The sequence below is a fragment of the Scomber japonicus genome, chromosome 21 (genome assembly GCF_027409825.1).
Source record: "Scomber japonicus isolate fScoJap1 chromosome 21, fScoJap1.pri, whole genome shotgun sequence".
Lineage (NCBI taxonomy): Eukaryota > Metazoa > Chordata > Actinopteri > Scombriformes > Scombridae > Scomber > Scomber japonicus.
In genome coordinates this window covers 2,799,561-2,824,099 of record NC_070598.1, presented here as the reverse complement: position 1 = coordinate 2,824,099, position 24,539 = coordinate 2,799,561, and the positions used below count along the sequence as shown (strand labels likewise).

General features: G+C 42.7%; 1 protein-coding gene across 5 annotated transcripts in view; it reads right to left on the bottom strand.

The window, feature by feature from the left end:
• The window catches only part of si:ch211-230g15.5 (polyhomeotic-like protein 2), a 39,659-nt gene extending 15,914 nt beyond the window's left edge, over positions 1-23,745 (bottom strand). For 2 of the 5 annotated variants that reach the window (XM_053342077.1, XM_053342081.1), the window contains exons 1-6: positions 23,514-23,745; positions 22,734-23,341; positions 13,345-13,957; positions 9,099-9,251; positions 6,368-6,575; positions 1,898-3,103 (exon numbers count right to left, since the gene is read on the bottom strand). In XM_053342077.1, coding sequence (XP_053198052.1) covers positions 1,898-3,103; positions 6,368-6,575; positions 9,099-9,251; positions 13,345-13,938 — 2,161 coding nt within the window. In that variant the 5' untranslated portion in view covers positions 13,939-13,957; positions 22,734-23,341; positions 23,514-23,745. The remainder of the gene's footprint in view (positions 1-1,897; positions 3,104-6,367; positions 6,576-9,098; positions 9,252-13,344; positions 13,958-22,733; positions 23,342-23,513) is intronic. The other 3 variants (XM_053342080.1, XM_053342079.1, XM_053342078.1) reach the window with 3 other exon arrangements.
• Positions 23,746-24,539: the final 794 nt, after the last annotated feature.

Below are 24,539 nucleotides of genomic sequence, written 5' to 3'. Positions count from 1 at the left end.
TCCTCCTTTCCTTCCTCCTTTCCTTCCTTCCTTCCTTCATCCCTCCTTTCCTTCCTTCTTTCTCCCTTCCTTCCTTCATCCCTCCTTTTCTTCCTTCTTCCTCCGTCCCTTCCTTCCTTCATCCCTCTTTTCCTTCCTTCTTACTCCCTTCCTTCCTCCTTTCCTTCCTTTCCTTCCTTCTTCCTCCCTTCCTTCCTTCACCCCTCCTCTCCTTCCTTCCCTTCTTCCTTCATCCCTTCATCCCCATAAACTGTACATGAAACAAGCTTTAAGACAACTTTTCTTTTCTCTGCTTAATTTAAGATTTTTTGACTTAATTGATGAAATTAAGTCAAAAAAATGATTTATTGATTAATTTGGTGCTGCAGCCTGTAGTCTATAAAGTCTAATGTTTGACGATCAGGCTCCAGAAAGCATTTAAATCATGATGTTAAATGTTATAATATGACATGATGAGGATTTTTATGTATTTTTTTCTGTTTTTATAAGCTGCATTACAAAACTTATCAGACTTGTATCCCTTACTCATTATATCCCCATAACTGATGATTATTATTATAACTTTATCTCACTGAGTACATGTTTAGTGAAAGCATCAGTAGTCATTCCAGTATTTCATTATCGTGTCAAAATGTCTATATCAAAGTTTTTAGTCAAGAATATGATGTTAATCAGTACTTGAAACTAGATCTGTGTAATATATCTATATTATGATATGAAACTAGATATCGTCTTAGATTAAAGTTTTTCTTTATGTCTTTTTTTTTTTCAGTAGTCGTCTCTACCAAATTTACCTCTATAGAGCTGGTTGATACGGGCAGAATCAAATATCATGATATTTTTGACCAAATACCTTGATATCGATATTCTGACAGACACAATGAGATGTTTGATAAATAATCATCAGTAATGTGAATATAATATAAATAAATATAAAGTAGTAGACTAAGTTAAGCTCAGAAAATCACATTTATACTGTGATGCAGCCTTTAACCCTCCTGTTGTCCTCGAGACAAGGAAGGAAGGAAGGAAGGAAGGAAGGGAGGGAGGGAGGGAGGGAGGAAGGAAGGAAAGAAGAAGGGAGGAAGGAAGGAGGGAAGGACGGAGGAAAGAACGGAGAAAAGAACGAAGGGGGGAGGGAGGGAGAAAGGAAAAGAGGAAGGAAGGACAGATGAAAGAAGGAAGGTAGGGGGAGGAAAGAGAGAAGGAGGAAGGGAGGGAGGGAGGGAGGAAGGAAGAAAGGGGGATGGAGGAAGGAAGGGAGGAAAGAGAGAGGAAGGAAAGAAAGAGAGAAGGACAGAGGAAAGAAGGAAGGGGGGAGGGAGGGAGGGAGAAAGGAAGAGAGGAAGGAAGGAAAGAAGGACAGAGGAAAGAATGAAGGTAGGGGGAAGGAAGAAAGAGAGAGAGGAAGGAAAGATGGCAGGAAGGAAGGAAGGAAGGAAGTAAGGGGGAGGGAGGGAGAAAGGAAGGAAGGAAAGGAGGGAGGGAGGGAGGGAGGGAGGAAGGAAGGAAGAAAAGGAGGAAGAAAAGGAGGAAAGAAGGAAGGGGGAGGGAGGAAGGGAAGAAGGAAGGAAAGAAGGACAGAGGAAAGAATGAAGGTAGGGGAGGAAAGAGCGAGAGAAGGAGGGAGGAAGGAAGAAAGGAAGGAAGAAATTAGGATGGAAGAAGGAAGGGAGGAAAGAAAGAGAAGGAGGGAGGGAGGAAGGACAGACAGAAGGAAGGAAGGAAGGGAGGAAGAGTCACAAAGGTTAAAAGCAGGAAAAGACACTTATTCACTATAATCTGAGACGATATCTATAAAATATTGATTTATCGCTCAGCCCTCAAACCTGAATGAAACAGGAACAGCTGAGCTCATTTAAAGGTTTAATAAGCTCTAGAGAAGCTGAGCTGGTACCTGACTGGTTGTCGGACTGGGTCGACATGTTCTCACAGAAGTCCTCCTGATTGGCCGGCTGCAGGTCTCGAGGAAGCTCCGGCAGCCGCTGACTCTGGACAGATGGCTCCAGTAATGGGACCGGGACCTGGACCGGGACCTGGACTTGGACCGGGACCTGGACTGGGGCCGGAACCGGAGCGGGTACTGAGACCGGCACCGGGACAGGAGCTGGGTTTTGGACAGGAACTGGAACCGGAGCTGAAATGAGACCCAGGATGGGTTTTGGTTCTTTGTTGAAGTCTTTCTGGTTCAGGTCTACGTTGTGCTGGTTGAGAAGCGGACTGCTCGTGTTCTCGGACTGATCCATGGCTGTCTCTCCTTCCTCCTCCTCCTCTTCCTCCATCTTCTTCTCCTCCTCTTTACTCTCCCTTTCACACTTCTCCTCTCCTCTCTCTCTTTCACTCTGTCCTTCCTCCGTCACCTCCATCTTTTCTTCTTCTCTTCCAGCTTCGGCTTCTTTCTCTTTTGGACTAGCGAGGCTTCCGTCCTTCTCGGCCGCCAGCCTCGGCCTCTCCTCCTTTCCTTTCTCTCTTTGGTCGTCTCTCTCCTTCCGCAGGTCTTGTCCGACGCTCCCTTCATCCCCGACTCCTTGTCTCACCCCTCTCCCCTTCTCTCGCTGCTCCTCGCTCTCCTTCGCCTCTCCTCCTCCTCCTTTCTGGACCAGAGTTTGAGTTTGAGGTCCGGCCTGACTCGGCGGTGAAGCCGGGCTCAAGAGAGAAGGCGGCGAGGGCAGAGGAGACGTCGTTTTTGGCAACGATGGATTTAACGGAAGAGGAAGCACGTCGTCGCTGCTCAAAGTTCGCTTCGATTGGCCGGAGAGCTCGGACGAGGCTGCGACCGGCTGCACCGGCGCGTGGCTGTAGGTTCCAGGCTGCAGCTGGCGGCCCGAGGAGAGAGCGATGATCTGCAGCTGCCTCGCTGCGGACGGCGGCGGCTCGAAATGAGAAGCAGCCGGCACGGGGCTGGTGACGGGTAGCGAGCCGTGCTGCGATTGGCCGGGCCCGAGCACGCTCTTCGGTCCCGCTGACGGCCGGCTGATAGGAGAAGCCTGAGCGGCGGGAGCGGCTGCGATTGGCTGGTGGGTCGAGGATTGCCTTGGAGACACAGCTCGCGGAGAGTGAAGTCTGGGTCTCAGAGGGACGGCTCGGACTGGAGAGTAGAGAGCTGCAGGATGAGAAGAAGAGAAGAAGAAGAGAAGAGGAGGAGAATGTGTGAGAAAGAGCAGTTGGTTTTGGAGGTGTGATAGTAAAAGTTATATAATTATTATTTTTCAGCTCTTTTAGCAGAATTGCATATTTTTTTTAACCCTCCTGTTGTCCTCGAGTCAAGGAAGGAAAGGAGGGAGGAAGAAGGAAGGAAAGGAGGAAGGGAGAAGGAAGGAAAGGAGGAAGGAAGAAGGGAGGAAGGCAAGGAGGGAGGGAAGGAAGAAGGAAGGAAAGAAGGAAGGGAGAAGGAAGGAAAGGAGGAAGGAAGAAGGGAGGGAGGGCGGAAAGGAGGAAGGAAAGGAAGAAGGTGAAAAAGGTGAAAAAGGAAGGAAGCAGGGAAGGGAAGGAGGGAGGAAGGAAGGAGGAAAGAAAGAGAGAAGGAGGTAAGGAAGGAAAGGAGGGAGGAAGGAAAGAATGAAGGGAGGAAATGAGGAAAGAAGGAACAGTCAAAACAGACGGGGTCAATTTGACCCGGGAGGACGACAGGAGGGTTAAATGAAGAATTCAGTGAAGGTTGAGAAACTGTGATTTTAGGGTTTTATCAGCTCAATTCAAACACTGACATCAACAATACAAGAAGACAGACTGAAAGATATCAATCAAATATTATTTATACGCCGACATCACTTCAGATAAGATGTGATTATCTAGAAAAATGTTAGATAAATTGAAAGAGAGAGCTTCTGTATGATTATTGTTTAGATTAATCTAAATCTCTAAAGCAATGTCCTATTATTAGATGAGTCAACATATCAGTTAGATGTTGATTATTTAAATAGGAGGAGGATTGTAGATTTTGGCCCCCATCACTTACAGTCACTTTAATAGTCAGTATGAACAGGAGGAATGATTACAGAGAGGAAAACCTGACTGCTGCTTTAAAACACACTGGAACAAACTGTGACTCGTCCTTTAATACGTTTAACCTTCCTGTCGTCCTCCCGGGTCAAGCTGACCCCATCTGTTTTGACTGTTCCTTCTTTCTTTCCTTCCTTCCTTCCTCCTTTCTCCCTTCCTTCTTTCCTCCTTTCCTTCCTCCTTCTTCCTTTGCTTCCTCCTTTCTCCCTTCCTTCCTTCCTCCTTTCCTTCCTTCTTTACTTCCTTCTTTACTTCCTTTCATCCTTCCTTCCTTCTTCCTCTCTCCCTTTAAATCCCGTTTAAATGATTTATAAATGAACAAACTTTTGGGTTTAACCCTCCTGTTGTCCTCGAGTCAAGGAATGAAGGGAGGAAAGGAAAGGAAAGAAGGAAGGAAAGGAGGGAGGAAGGAAGGAAGGAAGGAAGAATGAAGGAAGGAAAGGAGGGAGGAAGGAAGGAAAAGAAAGATGGAAGAAGGAAGGAAAGGAGGGAGGGAGGAAGGAAGGAGGGAAGGAAGAAGGGAGGAAAGGAAAGAAGGAAAGGAGGGAGAAAGGAAGGAAAAGAAAGATGGAAGAAGGAAGGAAAGGAGGGAGGAAGGAAGGAGGAAAGGAAAGAAGGAAGGAAGAAAGGTAGGAAAGAAAGACAGAGGAAAGAGAGAAGGAGGGAGGGAGGAAGGAAGGAAGGGAGGAAGGAAGGGAAAGAAAGATAGAAGAAGGAAGGAAAGGAGGGAGGAAGGAAGGAGGGAAGGGAGGAAAGGAAAGAAGGAAGGAAGAAAGGTAGGAAAGAAAGACAGAGGAAAGAAAGAAGGAAGGAGGGAGGAAGGAAGGAAGGTAGGAAAGAAAGACAGGAAAGAAAGAAGGAGGGAGGAAGGAAAGGAGGGAATGAAAGAAGGAGGGAAGAAAGGGGAATGGAGGAAGTACAGACGGAAGGAAGGAAGGAAGGGAGGAAAGAAGAATAAGATGGGGTCAATTTGACCCGGGAGGACAACACAAGGGTTAAGAACAAAATGAGCATCTGAAAGACAAACTTTAGCTCCTAGAATCTGTAAAGAGCATTTTTACTATTTATTATTTTCCATTTTTATAATTTAAATAAAACCTCCAGCTGCATCCTGACTGATGCTGATGATGAAATCTTCACCTTGTTTTTCTGACTTCAGGTGTAATTATGACACAAACTGACAATTATCCCTCAGATGGCTGAACACCACCAACCCTCTGGTGAATATCTGCTGGATCAGGTTACCACGGTTACCATGTTAAACCTCTCTGCCGTCTCTACTGCATCTATTTTATTAGCATTTCCTCTACGTGTGTGTCTTTAAGGAAGGAAGGAAGGAAGGAAGGAAGGAAGGAAGGAAAAGGAGGAGGAGAAGAAAGAGAATACAGGAAGGAAAGCTGGAAGGAAGGAAGGAAGAAAGGGAGCAAGGAAAGGACAAGAAGGAAGGAAGGAAGGAAGGGAAGACGAAAGGAAGGAAGGAAAAGGAGGAGGAGAAGAAAGAATACAGGAAGGAAAGCTGGAAGGAAGGAAGAAAGGGAGCAAGGAAAGGACAAGAAGGAAGGAAGGAAGGAAGGGAGCAAGGACAGATGGAAGGAAGGAAGGAGGAGGAGGAGGAGGAGAAGAAAGAGAATACAGGAAGGAAAGCTGGAAGGAAGGAAGAAAGGGAGCAAGGAAAGGACAAGAAGGAAGGAAGGGAAGACGGAAGGAAGGAAGGGAAGACGAAAGGAAGGAAGGGAAGACGAAAGGAAGGAAGGGAAGACGAAGGGAAGGAAGGAAGGAAGGAAGGGAAGACGAAAGGAAGGAAGGAAGGAAGGGAAGATGAAAGGAAGGAAGGAAGGAAGGAAGGAAGGAAGGGAAGACGAAAGGAAGGAAGGGAGCAAGGACAGATGGAAGGAAGAGAAGAGAAGACAAGGAGGAAGGAATGAGGAAAGGTAAGACAGATGGAAGGAAAGAAGGAAGGAAAAGAACACAGGAAGGAAGGAAGGAAAAGGAGGAGGAGGAGAAGAAGAAAGAGAATACAGGAAGGAAAGCTGGAAGGAAGAAAGGGAAGACGAAAGGAAGGAAGGGAGGGAGCAAGGACAGATGGAAGGAAGGGAAGACGAAAGGAAGGAAGGGAGCAAGGACAGATGGAAGGAAGAGAAGAGAAGACAAGGAGGAAGGAAAAGAAGGAAGGAAAAGAACACAGGAAGGAAGGAAGGAAGGAAGGAAGGAAGGAAAAGAGGAAGAAGGAAACTGGGCCTGATTGGACCTCCCGACGGGCCGGTTCTGGCCCACGGGCCACATGTTTGACACCCCTGCTTTAAACCCCAAGACATATTCATCTTTTTGTAGCTCTCCATATTCAGGTGGTGATTGGTTGACCTACTTGGAGGCGGGACAGAGAGGTGGCGACTCGGCGTTGTCAGGCTCTCCGTTGCCGTGGTGCTGGACTGCGGTCGTGGCCTGAGAGGTGGGAAGAGGGGATTGCGAGGGTGAGACAGGGGAGGCGGGGCTGAGGAGGGGGGCTTGAGACGGAGGGAAGGGGGGATGGTGAAAGCTCCGGGGGGAGGAGGCCTCAAGGTGAGACTCTGGAGCTGGAGGGAGAGAGAAAGAGAGACAGAGTGAGGGAGAGAGAGAGAGAGGGAGAGACAGAGTGAGGGAGAGAGAGAGAGAGGGAGAGACAGAAAAAGAGAGAGAGAGAAGAGAGAGAGAGAGAGAGAGAGAGAGACAGAAAGAGAGAGAGAGAGAAAGAAGGAAAGACAGAGGGAGAGACAGAGAGAGAGAAAAAGAGAGAGAGAGAGGGAGTGAGAGGAGAGAGAGAAAGAAAGAGGGAGAGAGACAGAGAGCGAGAGAGAGAAAGAAAGAAAGGGAGAGAGAGACAGAGTGAGAGAGAGAAAGAAAGAAAGGGAGAGAGAGAGAGAGAGACACAGAGAGAGAGAGGGAGTGAGAGGAGAGAGAGAAAGCAAGAGGGAGAGAGAGAGACAGAGAGCGAGAGAGAGAAAGAGAGAGAGAGAGAGACAGACAGGGGGAGAGAGAGAGAGAGAGAGAGAGAGAAAGAAAAAGGGAGACAGAGAGAGGGAAAGAGAGACATTTGGTTAGATATTTTCACTTTTTCATCTTTTTCATCTTTTTCTTTTAATTTAAAGTAAATATAAAAACATACATGAAAACACGGAAAGTGATGTTTTTTGCGCGGCTGCTCACCTGAGCGGAGGCGGGGTTAGAGGAAGAGTAGGAGGAAGAGGAGGAAGAGGAAGAAGAAGAAGAGGAGGAAGAGGAGGACGGAGCAGGTCGCATAGCAGACGTAAGAATCAGCTGCAGGGAAGAAGAAGGAGAGACAGGGAAGAGGAAGAGGAAGAGGAAACGGAGGAAAGCAGGGATTAAAGCACAGAGTTGAACCAGAATCAAGCAAGCTACATTTCTACTGCTGGGTCCAACCTTTAACCTTTAACTTTTAACTTTTAACTACTTTTTAAGCTTTTTTCTGACTTTCAACCCTCACATTTATTTTTACAGACCGCTGCATGATTCAGACCTTTGACACTTAAATTGGACTAAAATCACAAAATGTTATATCAATCATTAAGAACAGCCGTCAGACTCTTAAACATGTAACAGCTACCCTTTAAAGTTATATCATATTGTTATTTATTATATTTTAAACCCTGCACTGTATTTTAGTATAGCTCTAGCATTATTGTCTTTAATTGTTCTCATGTGTTCCAAAAAAAAAAGGATGAAATGCACATAAAATGAAGCTTATATCACTCTAAAGAAATAATCAAAGATATCAGTGCATCATCAGCATATACACTAATCCTGATATATGTGTGACAGGTTAATATCAGTCAGGGTCAAATTACCATTATTATCATTCCTGTAATTTTAAAGAACTTGTTATGGACAATGTTTTTATTAAATGAAACTATTATACAAACTTTAAATAAGAAAAAGGATCAAATATACATAATAACACACTTATACAGCTTTAAAAAAAATTAAACAGACATAGTGCATCATCGACATATACACTAATCCTTATATATGTGTGATAGGTTAATATTAGCCAATATCAGTCAGGGTCTAATTAACATTATTGCCATTCCTATAATTTTTGAGAACTAATATTGAACAATGTTTTTTTATTGAATGAAACTAAGTAAAACCTTCCTGTCGTCCTCCCGGGTCAAATTGACCCTGTCTGTTTTGTTTTGGTTCCTTCTTTCCCCCCTTCCTCCCTTCCTTCTGTCCTTCCTCCCTCCTTCTCTCTTTCTTTCCTTCCTCTCTCTTTCCTCCCTTCTTTCCTTCCTCCCTCCCTTCCTTCTTTCCTCCGTCTTTCCTTCCTCCCTTCCTTTCCTTATTTCCTTCTTTCCTTCCCTCCTCCTTTCCTTCTTTCTTCCTCCCTCCTTTCCTTCCTTTTTCCTCCCTAGAAGGAAGGTAGGAGGGAGGGAGGAAAGAAGGAGGGAGGGAGGTAGGGAGGGAAGGAAGAAGGAAAAGAGGAAAGGAAGGAAGGAAGAACAGACAGAAGGAAAGCAGGGAGGGAAGAAGGAAGGAAGGAAGGAAGGAAGGAAGGAAAGAAGGAACAGTCAAAACAGACAGGGTCAATTTGACCTGGGAGGACGACACTAAGGTTAAAAATATCATCTACATATAAACTGATACTGATATATATATATATGCGCGATAGGAAACATCAGTCAGGCTCTAATTAACATTATTATCATTCCTGTTATTGGTTTTGGAAGATAGTTTCCTCCCAACAGGTTTAACAGGCATAATTAATCACATGAAACAACATTACAAACAGGTCTGTTGAGTTTTTAGGGGTTTTTGTGGTCTGTTGTTTTACCTTTCAAAACTTTAAACATGTTTAACAGAAAGCCTGCAGCGTTCATATTTCATACAGAACCTGAATGCATCATGAAACTCTGACCGTTGCCCATCTCATTTGAATACGGTTTATCTATCTGCTGGGAGTCTCTGTGGATCAACCGACTGCATGAGAAATCTATGTAAATGTGTGTGTGTGTGTGTGTGTATATATGTGTGTGTGTGTGTCGTGTGTGTGTGTGTGTGTGTGTGTGTGTGTGTGTGTTTGTGTGTCTATCAATGTTTACCATCTGAGCTCGAAGCAGCACCTGGTCTTGGCCCGACCCTTTGAGACCTTTCCCTAGGAGCAATGTCTGCTGGGATACCCGCTGCCTGACGGGGGCGGGGCTCTGATTGGCTCGCACTAGACCAGGTGTGCCCACAGGATGAGTCTGTGATACCTGTGGAACAAAGAGAGGAGAGAGGAGAGAGGAGAGGAGGGGAGAGGAGAGGAGAGGAAAGAGGAAGAAAACCAGGAAGTGCTTTAGAGCAAGTTTTTCTTCTTGTCACATTTCTAGAAACACAGAGTGGTGTGTGTGTGTGTGTGTGTGTGTGTGTGTGTGTGTGTGTGTGTGTGTGTGCACGCCTGTCTGTGTGTGTGTGTGTGTGTGTGTGTGTGTGTGTGTGCGCATGCCTGTCTATGTGTACAAAGGGTGGAAACCAAAAGGGGAAATTGGTGTTTTGAATACTCTCTAAACTCTCCAGAGCAAAAACACATTTAAATTAGAGTATAAAGGGAGGTGACTGTTGCGTGTCTGTGAAATATATTTTTGGCTTTTCTTCCACAGAAAGTTGCTCGATTACACAGAAACACAAGTGTGATGTATTTTACATATAGTTCACATGTAGTCACAGTTCAGATGTAATTTAAAGAATACTCCACCATAAATCTGCCTTTTAAGCAGGGCTGTAATGTTAATTATCTAAATTAAGTGATTTTTGAGTCACAATAATGCTTAAAAAACATTAAATGTCTTATTAAAGAAGGCTGAGAAAACCAGAAGTCCACTAAAAACCATTAATATTTGACTTTTTTGCTTTAAAACTGACCTAAAGAAATTAATTAATTATCAAGTATGCAGCAGATTCCACTTTTGTCATTTGGCTAATCAATTATCAGAGCTTAAACTGTCATTAAAATTCTACTTTCTACTTATTTAAGTATAAATAACTAAATATATTAACAAAATCACCCAAAATATACTCATTCTACCTCAATGTGTTTGTTCTTACTAAACAATTTGAACCAGAAATAAACTAGTTTTCAAATAAAGTAAATAAACTTCATTTCCCATAATGCACCACAACATTCTCTTTTCCATTATCTGCAGCTCAGTTAGCTTCTCAAACAAATCTATCTTTTTTTTTAGTCTTTAAAAATGACAAACTGTTTTTCCAAATATGACAAAATTGAAAGGGACACATTATTATTACAGTTTGCGATGTTGATAATTGATTAATTGATCAGAGGTGTCAAACTCATTTTCATTAAAAGGCCACATACAGACCAATTTGATCTCATGTGGGCCGGATCATTAAAAAGATGGAGGGAAAGAAGGAAGAAAGGAAGGAAATAAGAAAGGAAGGAAGGAAGGAAAGACAGGCAAAAGGAAGGAGGGAAGAAAGGTAGGAAGGACAGAAGGAAGAAAGGGAGGAAGGACAGATGGGAGGAAGGACAGAAAGAAGAAAGGGAGGAAGGACAGATGGAAGGAAGGACGAAAGGGAAGAAGGACAGATGTAAGGAAGGACGGAAGGAAGAAAGGGAGGAAGGACAGATGGAAGGAAGGACAGAAGGAAGAAAGGGAGGAAGGACAGATGGGAGGAAGAAAAGAAAGAAGGAACAAAGAAAGGATAAAAGGAAGTAGGAAGGACAGATGGAAGGAAGGAAAAGAACACAGGAAGGAAAGTGGGCCAGATTGCTCCCCTTGGCGGGCCTGACCCTTCCTTCCTTCCTTCCTTCCTTCCTTCGTTTCTTCCATCTGTCCTTCCTTCCTTCCTTCCTTCCTCTGTTTCTTCCATCTTTCCTACCTTCTTTCCTTCCTTCCTTCTGTCTGTCCTTCCTACCTTTCTTCCCTCCCTTCCTTTTGTCTGTCTTTCCTTCCTTCCCTTCTTATTTCCTTCCTTCCTTCCTTCCTTCCTCTGTTTCTTCCATCTGTCCTAATCTGTCCTACCTTCTGTCTGTCCTTCCTACCTTTCTTCCCTCTTTCCTTTTGTCTGTCTTTCCTTCCTTCCCTTCTTATTTCCTTCCTTCCTTCCTTCCCTCCATCTCTTTAATGATCCGGCCCACATGAGATCAGATTGGTCTGTATGTGGCCCTTTAATGAAAATGAGTTTGACACCCCTGCTGTAATCAGAGTGTCTTTACTTTAGTGGAAAAGAAAAATCCAGTTTCATGAACTTTAAATAACGTGTGTGACAGCGACAGACAGTTCTTGTTTTTCATTCCTCCGCCTCTTTAAGTAGAGGTGAAATATAAGAGCAGCGACGCCTTTAACTGTCTGTGTTTGTATATGAGGCTCACACATCAACTATATGTGTCTTTTTTTTCTTTTTCTTTTTTTTTTTTCTCTACTTGAAGCAAACAAAAAACGTTGCCTAAGGTTACGGATGTGACAAGATACTCAAGATGAAAGTAAACCCGAGAGGAAACTGTAACCCCAAACACGGCAGATGCACACTATCACTGACCCAGGCGGCTCTGAGTCTGAGTCTCACCTGCAGCAGACATCCAGCATCTCTACTTTTAACTTTTATTAATTTATATAACTGTGACATTTAACTTTAAGAGAAGCTGGTAAAGTTAATATACTGATGCTTTCCAGTCAGCTGTTATCTGATTGGATATAGAGCTGCAATTATTAGTTGATTAGTCCACTGACAGAAAATCAATCATCAACTATTTAGATAATCTATTAATCATTTTGAGTATTTTTTAGGGCTGTCAGCGTTAACGTGTTAATCGCGATTAGATTAATGCAATCCATAACGCGTTAATTCTTTTTTAAATCTCATTTTAATGTTACAAGCCTTTTTGTCCCTTCTACTCCCCCGTAGACGGCTCCTCTAGCTGTAGCGCTATGCTTTGAAGTGGCCTCCTGCAGTAAACCTACCGCGCTGATGGAAAGTAAGAGAGCTACTGGACTTTTGAACGGCTTGTTTAACTTTAAAACACTTCCAGACGCTTCAGTTGACAAGTCAAAAGTAAAATGCAACCTGTGTCAAACGGAGTTTAACTACCACCGGAGTACGTGGAGTTTGAGTTAGCACCTCCACGCTAAACACCCAGGTGCAGCCAAGCCAGCCTCAGCTCCACCAAAGGACCATTTTGGAGTGTGGGAGTCGCAGCAGAGCCGTGATTGATTCCCAGTTAAGACACTCTGGTAAGAAATGCTTTACATTATGGGCTTAAAACTGCCTTCAAATGGAAAATAACAGGATTTTAAACATGCAATTCAAAACGTGATTAATCGTGATTAACTATGGAAATTCTGCGATTAATCTCGATTTAAAACTAATCGTTTGACAGCCCTACTATTTAGATAATCTATTAATCATTTTGAGTCTTTTTTTTTTCTTAAATGTAAATATTTTCTGGTTTCTTTAATCTTCTGTGACATTAACTGAATATTTTTGTGTTGGTTGGGACATTACAAGGTATTTTAGGTTTAGGCCATTAGTCAAGAAAATATATATATAAACAGAAGAATCCATAATGAAAAGAAGGACAGGGTTAAAATTGAAATATCAAAGGTAAAATATATCTGAGAGAGGTTTATCATCATTGTTAGGGCTGAATATCGTCTGTAATTTCAGTCCCATTGCCAATATAATACACTGACTTCACTGCCAATACTAAACTGATACTTCTTTTCACTACTTTGCTTTGAGGATTATACCAAAAACCTTTTTTTTATATACTTCATTATTGAAAAGAAGCCACATTTCTCCAAGGCCAAGCATCATTTAAACACAATATGTTAATGTGTATGATTTCAAAACGCCAAATATTAAGTTAAAGAAGACCTGAAGTCCACTAAAATGTTTGACTATTTTGCATTTTTGCTTAAAAACTGACCTGAACAATTAATCGCTTATTATAAGATTGATTTTCTGTCAATTAATTAATTTATCTGGGACTATTTTTGTAGCTAAGATCATTATTAAAAATTCTTAATGCATCAAACACTGTGCGATATGCAACTCTGAGTTTACCTGTATTTGGTTTTTACCAATAATTTAGCAACAATTCAACCAGAAATATCAAAGTTTTCAATGTCTGATATAACGTAGAACTTCATTTCCCATAATACACCTGACACTAAGTCCTCTTTTTCATTATCTCTCAAACACATCCATATTTCTCTTATCTTTATATTAACACCATTTTGAATCCATAATAACAAATTAAAGGGGACACAGTGATGTAATATGTGATGTCATCAGATCATATAGAGATGAGTGAGTTTTATATCACATGTGAGGTGCGTGAGTTACCTGTCTGCCAGGCGGACTGGCTGGAGTATGAAAGGGCGTGATTGGTGTGGAGGTCGGCGTGGAAACGGGCCTTGTGTTCCCATTGGTTAAGGTGGTGGAAGTCTTGGTTGACAAGGTGTTGCTGTGCGTTGAAGACGAAGAAGAGAAGATGGGCGAAGTGGTGGTGGCTACAGTAGGGGAGGAAGAGGAGGAGGAGGAGGAGGAGGTCTGTGATATAGATGACGTTTTGGAGGAGGGAAGGATATGGCGAGAGTACGTGCGGAGGGGAGGAGTCCCAGTAGAGGTGAGTTTAGGGGGAGTGGGGACCAGTATGTGGGGGGAGGGAGAGCCGGCGACCGTGGCCGCCACCTTGGGGCCGTGTGTCGCTGTGATGGAGGGCGCCGGGGTGAGAGGAGGGGGAGGGGAGGAGGTGGTGGGCGTTAGCGTGGGCGCCGGGGAGTCCAGGAGCATCGGGTTGGGGGTGAGCCGAGGAGGGGTCGGGGTCACCGGGGCGGAGGAGGAGGAGTCCGGGCCGGCGGAGGGAGTCTGAGGGCTGGTGCCATTGGTGGACTCTCCGTGTTCTGGCTGGCTCTGTCGAACCAGCTCCCTGTCCATCCTTCAACGGTTTAGCACACTAGGAAAGATAGATAGATTGATGGATGAATGGATGGATGGATAGATGGATAGATGGATGGTAGATGGATGGTAGATGGATGGATAGAAAGATAGATGATGGATGGATAGAAAGATAGATGATAGATTGATAGATAGATGGGTAGATGGATGGATGGATGGGTAGATGGATGATAGATGGATGGATGATCGATGGATGGATGATCGATGGATAGATGGATGGATAGATGGATGGATGGATAGATGATAGATAAAGATGGATGGATGATAGATGGATGATAAATAGATGGATAGATGATAGATGGATGGATGGATAGACGATAGATGGATGGGTAGATGATAGATAGATGATAGATGACAGATAGATGGATGGATGATAGATGACAGATGGATGATAGATGGATAGATGGATGGATAGATGATCAATGGATAGATGGATGGATAGATGATAGATGGATGATAAATAGATGGATAGAAAGATAGATGATGGATGGATAGAAAGATGGATGATAGATAGATAGATCATTGATGGATGGATGGGTGGATAGATGATGGATAGATGGATGATAGATAGATAGATGGATGGATGATAGATGGATAGATAAAGATGGATGATAGATGGATAGATGGAAGAATGGATAGATAGATAGATAGATAGATAGATAGATAGATAGATAGATAGATAGATAGATAAAGTTAGATGTTAGTTTATCAACATTTCGACACATAACAGTGAAACTCAATGTGCAGTTGCAGCTCATTGAAGCAGAGTTGAGGTTTCTTGCTCATCTTCCATCGTGTTTTTAGATAAGGTCAAAAACTCTAAAAAAGTCAAAGCTCCAAAAATACTCACAGTATACAAAACATCATGTAAAGTAGACGCGGTTTATATTTAAGCCATTTCTGTTCAAATTCAAATATCTGCCCTTTAGTTCCACTTTTCTGGTTTAGGGACCAAATATAGTGTCAACAATGTCTCTATGGTACTCCCCTCCTGCCTGAAGTCAAGTTACCATATACCCAACCCATCATGGTAGATACCCCATTGGCAAATTGGTTACCTTTTCTGCTTTTTAACTACCATATTTAAATGCTGTTTGTAATGTGTTTGTATGAAGACCCTGATGAAGGCAATAAGCTGAGACGCGTCAGTCTAACAATAAAGTTGTTCTGTATACTGCAACTGTTGCTGGAGCTTTGACTTTTCCAATTGAGGCTAATTGAAATGGGCTTTTTTAGGGATTTAGATTTTGACTTTGAGTATTTTTCCTTTTTTTTTAATATTATTTTTTGGTCTTTTTGCCTTTATTGGACAGTTGGTGGCAGAGAGGCTGACAGGAAATAAGCTGAAAGGCGTCAGTCTAACAATAAAGTTGTTCTGTATACTGCAAGTGTTGCTGGAGCTTTGACTTTTCCAATTAAGGCTAATAGAAATGGGCTTTTTTAGGGATTTAGAGTATTTTTTCCTTTTTTAATATAATCTTTTGGCCTTTTTGCCTTTATTGGACAGTTGGTGGCAGAGAGGCTGACAGGAAACAAGTGGAGAGAGAGAGAGAAAGGGTTATGCCATGCAACAAAGGTTCTTTGTCTGACTCAAACTAGGGTTGTTGCAGGTGTGTGGCATATATGTTTATGGACCAAATATAGTGTCAACAATGTGTCTTTGGTACTCCCCTCCTGCCTGTCTGGATGATGACTGACCTGACGTCAAATTAACATATACCCAACCCATCATGGTAGATACCCCATTTACCCCATTGGCACATTGGTTACCTTTTCTGCTTTTTAACTACCATATTTAAATGCTGTTTGTAATGTGTTGATGAAGACCATAAGCTGAAACCCGTCAGTCTAACAATAAAGTTGTTCTGTATACTATAGAAGTGTTGCTTGAGCTTTGACTTTTCCAATTGAGGCTAATAGAAATGGGCTTTTTTATGGATTTAGGTTTTTGACTTTGAGTATTCTTCCTTTTTTAATATTATTTTTTGGCCTTTTTGCCTTTATTGGACAGTTGGTGGCAGAGAGGCTGACAGGAAACAAGTGGAGAGAGAGAGAGAGAAATGGTTATGAGGTGCTAACAAAGGTTCCTTGTCAGACTCAAACTAGGATTGTTGCAGGTGTGTGGCATATGCTGTAACCATTCGACTACAAGGGCGTATTTTCACCTTCACTGTACAGATAAGGGAGAAATCAGCCTGACATGGAACAGAAGTTACCAACCAGACTCAAACCAAGGAGGTATAACCACTCATCTACCAGGACACTCCCATGAAAACTGCAATTTTAACAAGATGATGGCGTTAAAAGAAATGGCAGCAGATCGTAGTTATTACAGTTCATCCTCTGGTGACCAAGAATGCGTCAAACAGCAGTCGATCCACCAGAGATATTTCAATAAAGAGCTAAAGAAGTCGACTTCACATTGACACTACAGGAAAAGTCAGAGGAACCAACAAAGTCTGTAGGATTCATTATCCAGGAGCCATAAATCTAGAGCCAATCCATCAAGTAGACGTCGTTGAGATATATCACCGCATCCTCTGGGTAACATGAATGTCTGTATAACATTTCATAGTAATCCATCTTGAAGTCGAAGGGAACAAAGTGGTCGACTGACTGACTTGCTGACAGACATTGCCGGTGTGCTGGTGTGGCTAAAAGAGGCTTGGTAACCCGTAATATCTTCAGGATTAGAATCTGACCTTATTAACTGGTTCAGGTATCGGCCAGACGTGATCCCGCTGAGTTAGATACAGGTTCTGTGTTCATACTGTTAGTTACAATTACATACAAAGTGTGTTATTCTTCCGATCTCATGTTACCTCACAAAAACATGATCCCAGTGAGATCCATGCAGAGAGATCCACAGATTTCAAATGTGGGAACTATAAAACACTGGTATCAGATCTGTATCTGGTCCCAGGCCATTTGTCTGTGGCGGTTTTTATTTCTGGGAATCTGGGGGGCTTCTAAGCTGATTCAAGTATTTTTAGACCCATTATTTTTCCACCAGGATTCAGTATTTGCCCACAACTATTTAATTCTTGGCAGTGTGGAAAAATGAAGGGTTTCAACAGAAGCATTTAGACTGTTGTGCTGAGAAATAAAAATGCATTTTCTTAATAATTGCCTGGGAAGTTCACTGGAAAGAACAGTTTACTTTAATACTAATTACTATAAAAGAAATAGAGACAAAGGGCTGGGATTATTTTCAATTTTTAATCAGTTGGTTTTTAGAGGACTGGACTAAAATTCAAGCTTGGTGAGATCTGCACACCTGCACATTTGATCTTAAAAACAAAGAAAACAGAGAGCTTCAGTTGAAACTACAACACATAGCCTATTTTAACTAAACTGACTGTTGTTCCACACCTGAGGATAAAAGCTACACAAAACCAATATTAGTTTCTGTTTTGTATGTAGGAGACGGTGATAGATTGAGAACAGTTTGACAGCAGCCCTTCATCTAAAAACCACATAACAAAACTGTCATTAATACCGAATGCTGGTATTAAAACAACAAAGACACTATACTGACTGTAGTTTCACTGTCTTTTCAATAAAAGACTTACAGTACCAGGCGGACTGACACGCGACACCGTTACTATCAACTCTAGCTGTGTGTTTTGGATTGGAGCCATGGCAGCAAGTAATCTGACAGCCTAACCTGGAAAATCAGCATAGTATTCCAGCAAAGGGAGTTACTGTGTGTCTAAACCCAAAGAGATATATTTACATAAAACATAAACACAGTGAGGATCCTCTCTCTCTCTCTCTGTCTCTCTCTCTCTCTCTCTCTCTCCCCCTCTGTGTAAGCCTCATTCAGATTGTCTTTTAACTCAAAAATCACTACATTGACTTCAAGGACTCTCTAGAATAGACTTGAAGCTGCTGTCTGCTAGTCTGTAAAGCTCTGCATGACCTTCACCCATCATATATGTTACACTGACATGTTTGGATCCAAACCAACAATGAACTGATCTACTAACAAGTATTGTGTGTGTGTGTGTGGATCTAAAGCTTGATATATCTCATTCCTCCAAAAACTGTTAAAAACACGTCACAAACTCGTCATAATGAAGGAACCGGTCACCCAGTCCAGTTTGGTCACGCTGGTTTGTTTAGAAATGGAAACAAACATTGATAATCATCACCGGAGTACGTGGAGTTTGAGTTAGCACCTCCACGCTAAACACCCAGGTGCAGCCAAGCCAGCCTCAGCTCCACCAAAGGACCATTTTGGAGTGTGGGAGTCGCAGCAGAGCCGTGATTGATTCCCAGTTAAGACACTCTGGTAAGAAATGCTTTACATTATGGGCTTAAAACTGCCTTCAAATGGAAAATAACAGGATTTTAAACATGCAATTCAAAACGCCATTAATCGTGATTAACTATGGAAATTCTGCGATTAATCTCGATTTAAAAAATTCATCGTTTGACAGCCCTAATTGTATTGTTTGCCTTTGTGTATTGAACCTAATAGAGCGTATTGAACGGTTAAAATATTGAATATTGTTGCATCCCTAGTTGTGACAGTTTGCTAAAGTTGATGCCAATATATATATTACAGTATTACAGTATGTTTGAGACCCTGTAAGTCAATGAACAACAAAAAAAATCAACTATTTTGATAACAGATGGATTGTTTTAGTAATGCGTCATTAAAAACTGTGGGGCTGCAACTAACCGTTATTTTCATCATTATCATTTAATCTGCAACAAGTGATCGTTTAGTCTGTGAAACTTTGGAAAATAGTGAAAAAATCAGTTTCTCAGAGTCCACAAACCTTCAGATATAAAATTCACTGTCTTGGAAAACAAATTTTAAGAAGCTGGAACCAGAAAATGCTTCAATCTAGTTCAGGGATGTCAAACATGCGGCCCGTGGGCCAGATCCGGCCCGCCGAGGGGTCCAATCCGGCCCACTTTCCTTATTCCTCCCTTCCTTACATCTTCCCTTCCTTCCTTCCTTCGTTCCTGTCTTATTTTCCTTCCTTCTTTCCTTCCTTCCTCTCTTATTTTCCTTCCTTCCTTCCTTCCATCCTTCCTGCCTTCCTTCCTGTCTACTCTTCCTTCTCCTCCTTCTTTTCCTTCCTTCCTTCTTTCTATCTGTCCTTCCTCCCTTTCTTCCTTCTATCTTTCCTTCATTCCTTCCTTCCTTCCTTCCTTCCTTCCTTTCATCTTTTTAATGATCCGGCCCATGTGAGATTAAATTGGGAAGTATGTGGCCCTTAAATGAAAATGAGTTTGCCTCAACATCTGCAGATTTCAACTTCTCAAGTCTGATAATTGTCTGCTTTTCTTTCCCCAATTTGGTCCCTGCCAATTTAATATGTTGTGGTTTTGGACAATTTATCAGAGAAAGCAAGCCACTTAATGACGTCACTTCAGATTAGATTAGATTAGATTAGATTAGCCTTTATTGTCTCCCTTGGGATAAACTTGTCTTGGGTAATTAAGCTAACATAAGAGCACATAGCCTCTCCATATACCAACATACACACACACACACACTATATCCCTATACATACACATCTAACTACAGGTAACATGCAATATCACACACACACACACACACACACACACACACACACACACACACACACACACACACACACACACACAGATCTATATCAGGGGTGTCAAACATGCGACCCGCAGGCCAGATACGGCCGGCCGAGGGGTGCGATCCGGCCCACTTGCCATCCAGTGCTCTTTTCCTTCCTTCCATCTGTCCTTCTTATCTTACTTTTTTCCTTCCTTCCATCTGTCCTTCCTACCTTCCTTTTTTCCTTCCTTCTGTCCTTCCTTCCATTCTTCCTTCTGTCCTTCATTCCATCTGTCCTTCCTACCTTCCTTTTTTCCTTCCTTCCATTCTTCCTTCTGTCTTTCCTTCCATCTTTCCTTCCTACCTTCCTTTTTTCCTTCCTTCTGTCCTTCCTACTGTCCTTTTTTCCTTCCTTCTGTCCTTCCTTCCATTCTTCCTTCTGTCCTTCATTCCATCTGTCCTTCCTACCTTCCTTTTTTCCTTCGTTCCTTTCTTTCTTCTGTCCTTCCTTCATGTCTCCCTTCCTTCCTTCTGTCTGTCCGTCCTTCACTATCTCTCTTTCCTACCTTTCTTCCCTTCCTTCCTTTTGCCTGTCTTTCCTTCCTTCCCTTCTTATTTCCTTCCTTCCTTCCTTCTTTCCTTCCATCTTTTTAATGATCCGGCCCACATGAGATCAAATTGGTCTGTATGTGGCCCTTTAATGAAAATGAGTTTGACTCCTCTGATCTCTATAGACACCAGAAAACCAAGATATAGCACATTCCCCTTACCACTAAAACCCATAAATCCCTTCACTTCATCTCTTACTGTTCACTACTTTAACAGATAGTGAATTTAAAGGAGGATTTCTATCTGTTCATGACACACTTCGCTAACCTGTACCTTCTGTCTGAAAGCATCAGCTCGCACGCTCTGTGAAGGAAGTGGTTTTGTTTGAGGTCGCAGGTGATTGTTACGGCCCCTTGTCTCCTCAGATATCTACTGGAGAGAAGATGATGATGATGATGATGGGAAGGGGGGAGGAGGGAGGAGGGGGAGGCTAATTTTTCCAGCTCTTTTTAATCAGGTTTAGAAGCTGTGATTTGAATTTAACATTTAACGGACAGCTTACCAAAACCATTACGTTGTGAGTGACGCCGTAATGAATAATAGATTCAGAAATAACATAATGCTTTTATCTGCTCCGTGGACTCTGAGCATGTGCAGAAAAAATATGCAGACGCTGACGAATTCATGACCAAACATACTCCACACTGTGTTGAGCTCAATGTAGCTGAAAAATCTAAGTAAGTAAATACCTAAAAGAGCTTGTATGTTGTTTACCTGCTCAACACACTTTGGGTTATACCTCTCATACCACTGAACAACCTTTTCTATCTCTAACACACAACAGATCAGGGGTGTCAAACTCATTTTCATTCAAGGGCCACATACAGACCAATTTGATCTCATGTGGGCCGGATCATTAAAAAGATGGAGGGAAGGAAGGAAGGAAGGAAGGAAGGAGGGAAGGAAGGACAATGGAAGGAAGGACAGAAGGAACGAAGAAAGGATAGATGGAAGAAAGGGAGTAAGGACAGATGGAAGGAAGACTGGAAGGAAAGAACGAAGAAAGGAAAAAAGGAAGGTAGGGAGGAAGGACAGATGGAAGGAAGGTAGGAAGGAAAGAACTAAGAAAGGAAAAAAGGAAGGGAGGGAGGAAGGACAGAAGGAAGAAAGGGAGTAAGGACAGAAGGAAGAAAGGGAGTAAGGACAGATGGAAGAAAGGGAGTAAGGACAGATGGAAGGAAGACTGGAAGGAAGGAAGGAAGCAGGAAAGGAAAAGAACACAGGAAGGAAAATGGGCCGGATTGGACCTCTCAGCAGGCCGGTTCTGGCCCACGGGCCGCATGTTTAACACCCCTGGTCTACATCTTGGGCCTAACAGAGTCTGATGGGCATTTAATTCACTATGTTTTAACATTGCATTAAATATATATTAACCACATATAACAGTGTTATAGATAATGAACATACTCAATAGTTGCAGCACTAGTCCTCTCTCTTAACCTTCCTGTTGTCCTCCCGGGTCCTTCCTCTGTCCTTCCTTCCTTTCTTCCTTTCTTTCTTCCTTCCTTCCTTCCTTCCTTCCTTCCTCAGATCTAAGTTCAGCTGTTAGGGTAAATGTTCCCTCCTTCTGTCCTTTCTTCCTTCCTTCATCTGTCCTTCCTTTCTTCCCTCCTTCATCTGTTCTTCCTTCCTTCATCTGTTCTTCCTTCCTTCCTCCCTCCCTTCCTCCTTTCCATCCTTCCTCCCTCCCTCCCTTCCTCCTTTCCATCCTTCTTCCTCCCTCCTTCCTTTCCTTCCTTCTTCCTCCATTCCTTCCCTTCTTCCCTCCTTTCCTTCCTACCTTCCTTCTTCCTCCCTCCTTCCTTTCCTTCCTTCTTCCTCCATTCCTTCCCGTCCTCCCTCCTTTCCTTCCTTCTTCCCTTCCTCCCTCCTTTCCTTCCTTCCTTTCCTTCCTTCCTTCCTCCTTTCCTTCCTTCCTTCAGGTACAAATGACATAACTAGTAAGGCTTGTTTAAGGGTTAAATGAAAAGCATGTGTTCATTATATTATATTTATCATTACTCACAGAAGGAGAGGAAGAAAGCATGTAGTTTTTGGATAAGTCATTGTCACTATTAATTAGTTTTGTACAGTCATAATCAACAGGAAAGGAGTTTTAGAGCCCACACAGTGTGACATGGGGGAACCTCAGGAGCTCCCACTGTTGCTTTTAAAGAGGATCACCTTAAATTAAAACAAGAAATATCGCAAAGGTCGAGTAAGTGGCAGCGGTTTGTAGGAGGTTAAGTTTAGACTGACTCTTCTGTTTTAAAAAGGCTTGTTTCTGTTTTAAATGGAGGCTCAGACAGCAGCATGAACTCCGCTTAAAAAAAAAAAAATCCACGCATCATCACCACGCAAGCAGGTGCGACTCCACGCACGGCGGGCAGATGCTGACATCTGGCCCGCAGCCTGCAAAAACTCTAGTTTCACCGTCATAGTTCAGATATTAGTCACACCACAAGCCGGTGACAGTTAAACCAGAGATCATGCATGTGACTTATCAAAAAAAAAAAAAAAAAAAAAAAGAAGAGAAAAAAGATGGAGACGGGCCTTCACATAGAAACAAGTCTCACGATAATAACATTTTGGGGGAAATGATCGGAGGCTCTGCGTAAAGCTCGGTTTGGTCACCTACCTCCTGAAAACGTCCTGCAGGTTATTCCGTGCGTCCTCCATCCGAGAGTGAGCGCATGTTTTTTTAGAAAGTCTGTTGCTGTGTTATCTGATGAACGGGTCTGCTGGGGCTTTTTTTCAGCAGCAGCAGGGTCGACAGGGCTGAAATGGGCGTGTGTGAAGCCTCACTTCCTCGTCTGACAGCGCAGGGGCTGCTGTGAAGTGCGCGTCACGCTCCCCAAGACAATAATTTGAGCAAGCCTCACCTCCGATTATCCGCCTTTAGCCCCCTCGCACACACACACACACACAGCTGGAGGTGGGGGGGAAACGCAAAGTTGTAATGCAACACAGGCCCGTTTGTGATGTGCATGGGCTTGTTGTGTGTGTGCGCGTGTGTGTGTGTGTGTCGCACTTTGTTTCTGGTTTCATCACATCCCCGCGTTGGTTGGTTTTTTGTTTTTTTTTATTACGCGGAGCAGTCCGTAGATTCCTGCATCCAGAGTGGGCTCGCTTCCCCCGCAGCTCTCCGACGCACCGCCGCCGTCACACCTGCCGGCTCCTCGGTGGGGAATCAGGCCGGCTCGGGGCCACTGTGTTGCGGCTGCGAGGGGCCTGGTCAGTCCGCTGCTGGAGAAATGCAATGGAAGGCAGATTTTTGAACAGGGCGACAGAGGCGAGACAGCACCACTCAGAGCTCAGGAGGACCGCAAAGACTCTGACACAACACATCCAGCTGCACTCACTCACTCATTTATTACTAACAGCACACTGCTTCATATATTATATTAAACATACTTACATTTAACGCAGGGGGAAGCCAAGTGCACGTTCCGGTAGATTATCCATAAACCCACCTGGAGGTTGCTATAAGAGCTTGTTATAAATCTCTGCTAGTATATTTCTTTAAAGGAAATATGTTGCCAAGTATAATAGTTGAGAGACTTTGGACCTTCAAACACATCAGGAACCTCTAGCTCACTCTGCTGACTGAGTAAAATGAGACAGTTACAATTCAGCTTAATTAAAGAACAGCTGTATTTTATATTTGTCTGTTTTTTAAATGGTTAATTTAATTTATCAGCTCAGTATATAAGACAGTAACTCATGAGTTTATGGCGCATGGTGAAGAAATGTACTAGTTTCACGTCAGAAGTGAAACTAGTATATCCCAGTATGTCCCTGAATGCCCCATTTAATCTTATTTATTTTAGCCCTATATTACTTTAACACATTCAGTCACTTAAAACCCTTCCCTTTTAAAATCATAAAGAGTATTTTAATAATATTTTTCATTATAAGTAAAACTCCTCCGACCATTTTTGACCTCATTAAAAAAGAGAAAATCAACTCGCCACATGGCTTTCAGTGCTCTGAGTCTAAGCCCCGCCCACGTGGTTATGTTAGACCAATCAGAATCATTGTTTCATTTAAAGGACACTTGTAGCAGCAGTGCAGTAAGGTGTGTGCTGATTGGCTGCTGATACTAAAAGAGTTTAATATGTAAAAAAAATAAGAGCAGATAAAGTTTAATGTCTCAAAGGGGAATTTAGAAGCAATACATGAAAATATAATATAATATAATATAATATAATATAATATAATATATAATATAATATAATATAATATATATAGTTAAAATAAAATATAACTGGTAAGACAATGCAGATAACAGCTGTAATCATTAAATCAATATATGCATGGCTTCCTTCCTTCCTTTCCTTCCTTCCTTCTGTCCTTCCTTCCTTCCTTCCTTCCTTCCTTCTGTCCCTCTTTCCTTCCTTCTTTCCTTCCTTCTGTCCTTCCTTCCTTCATTATTTCCTTTCCT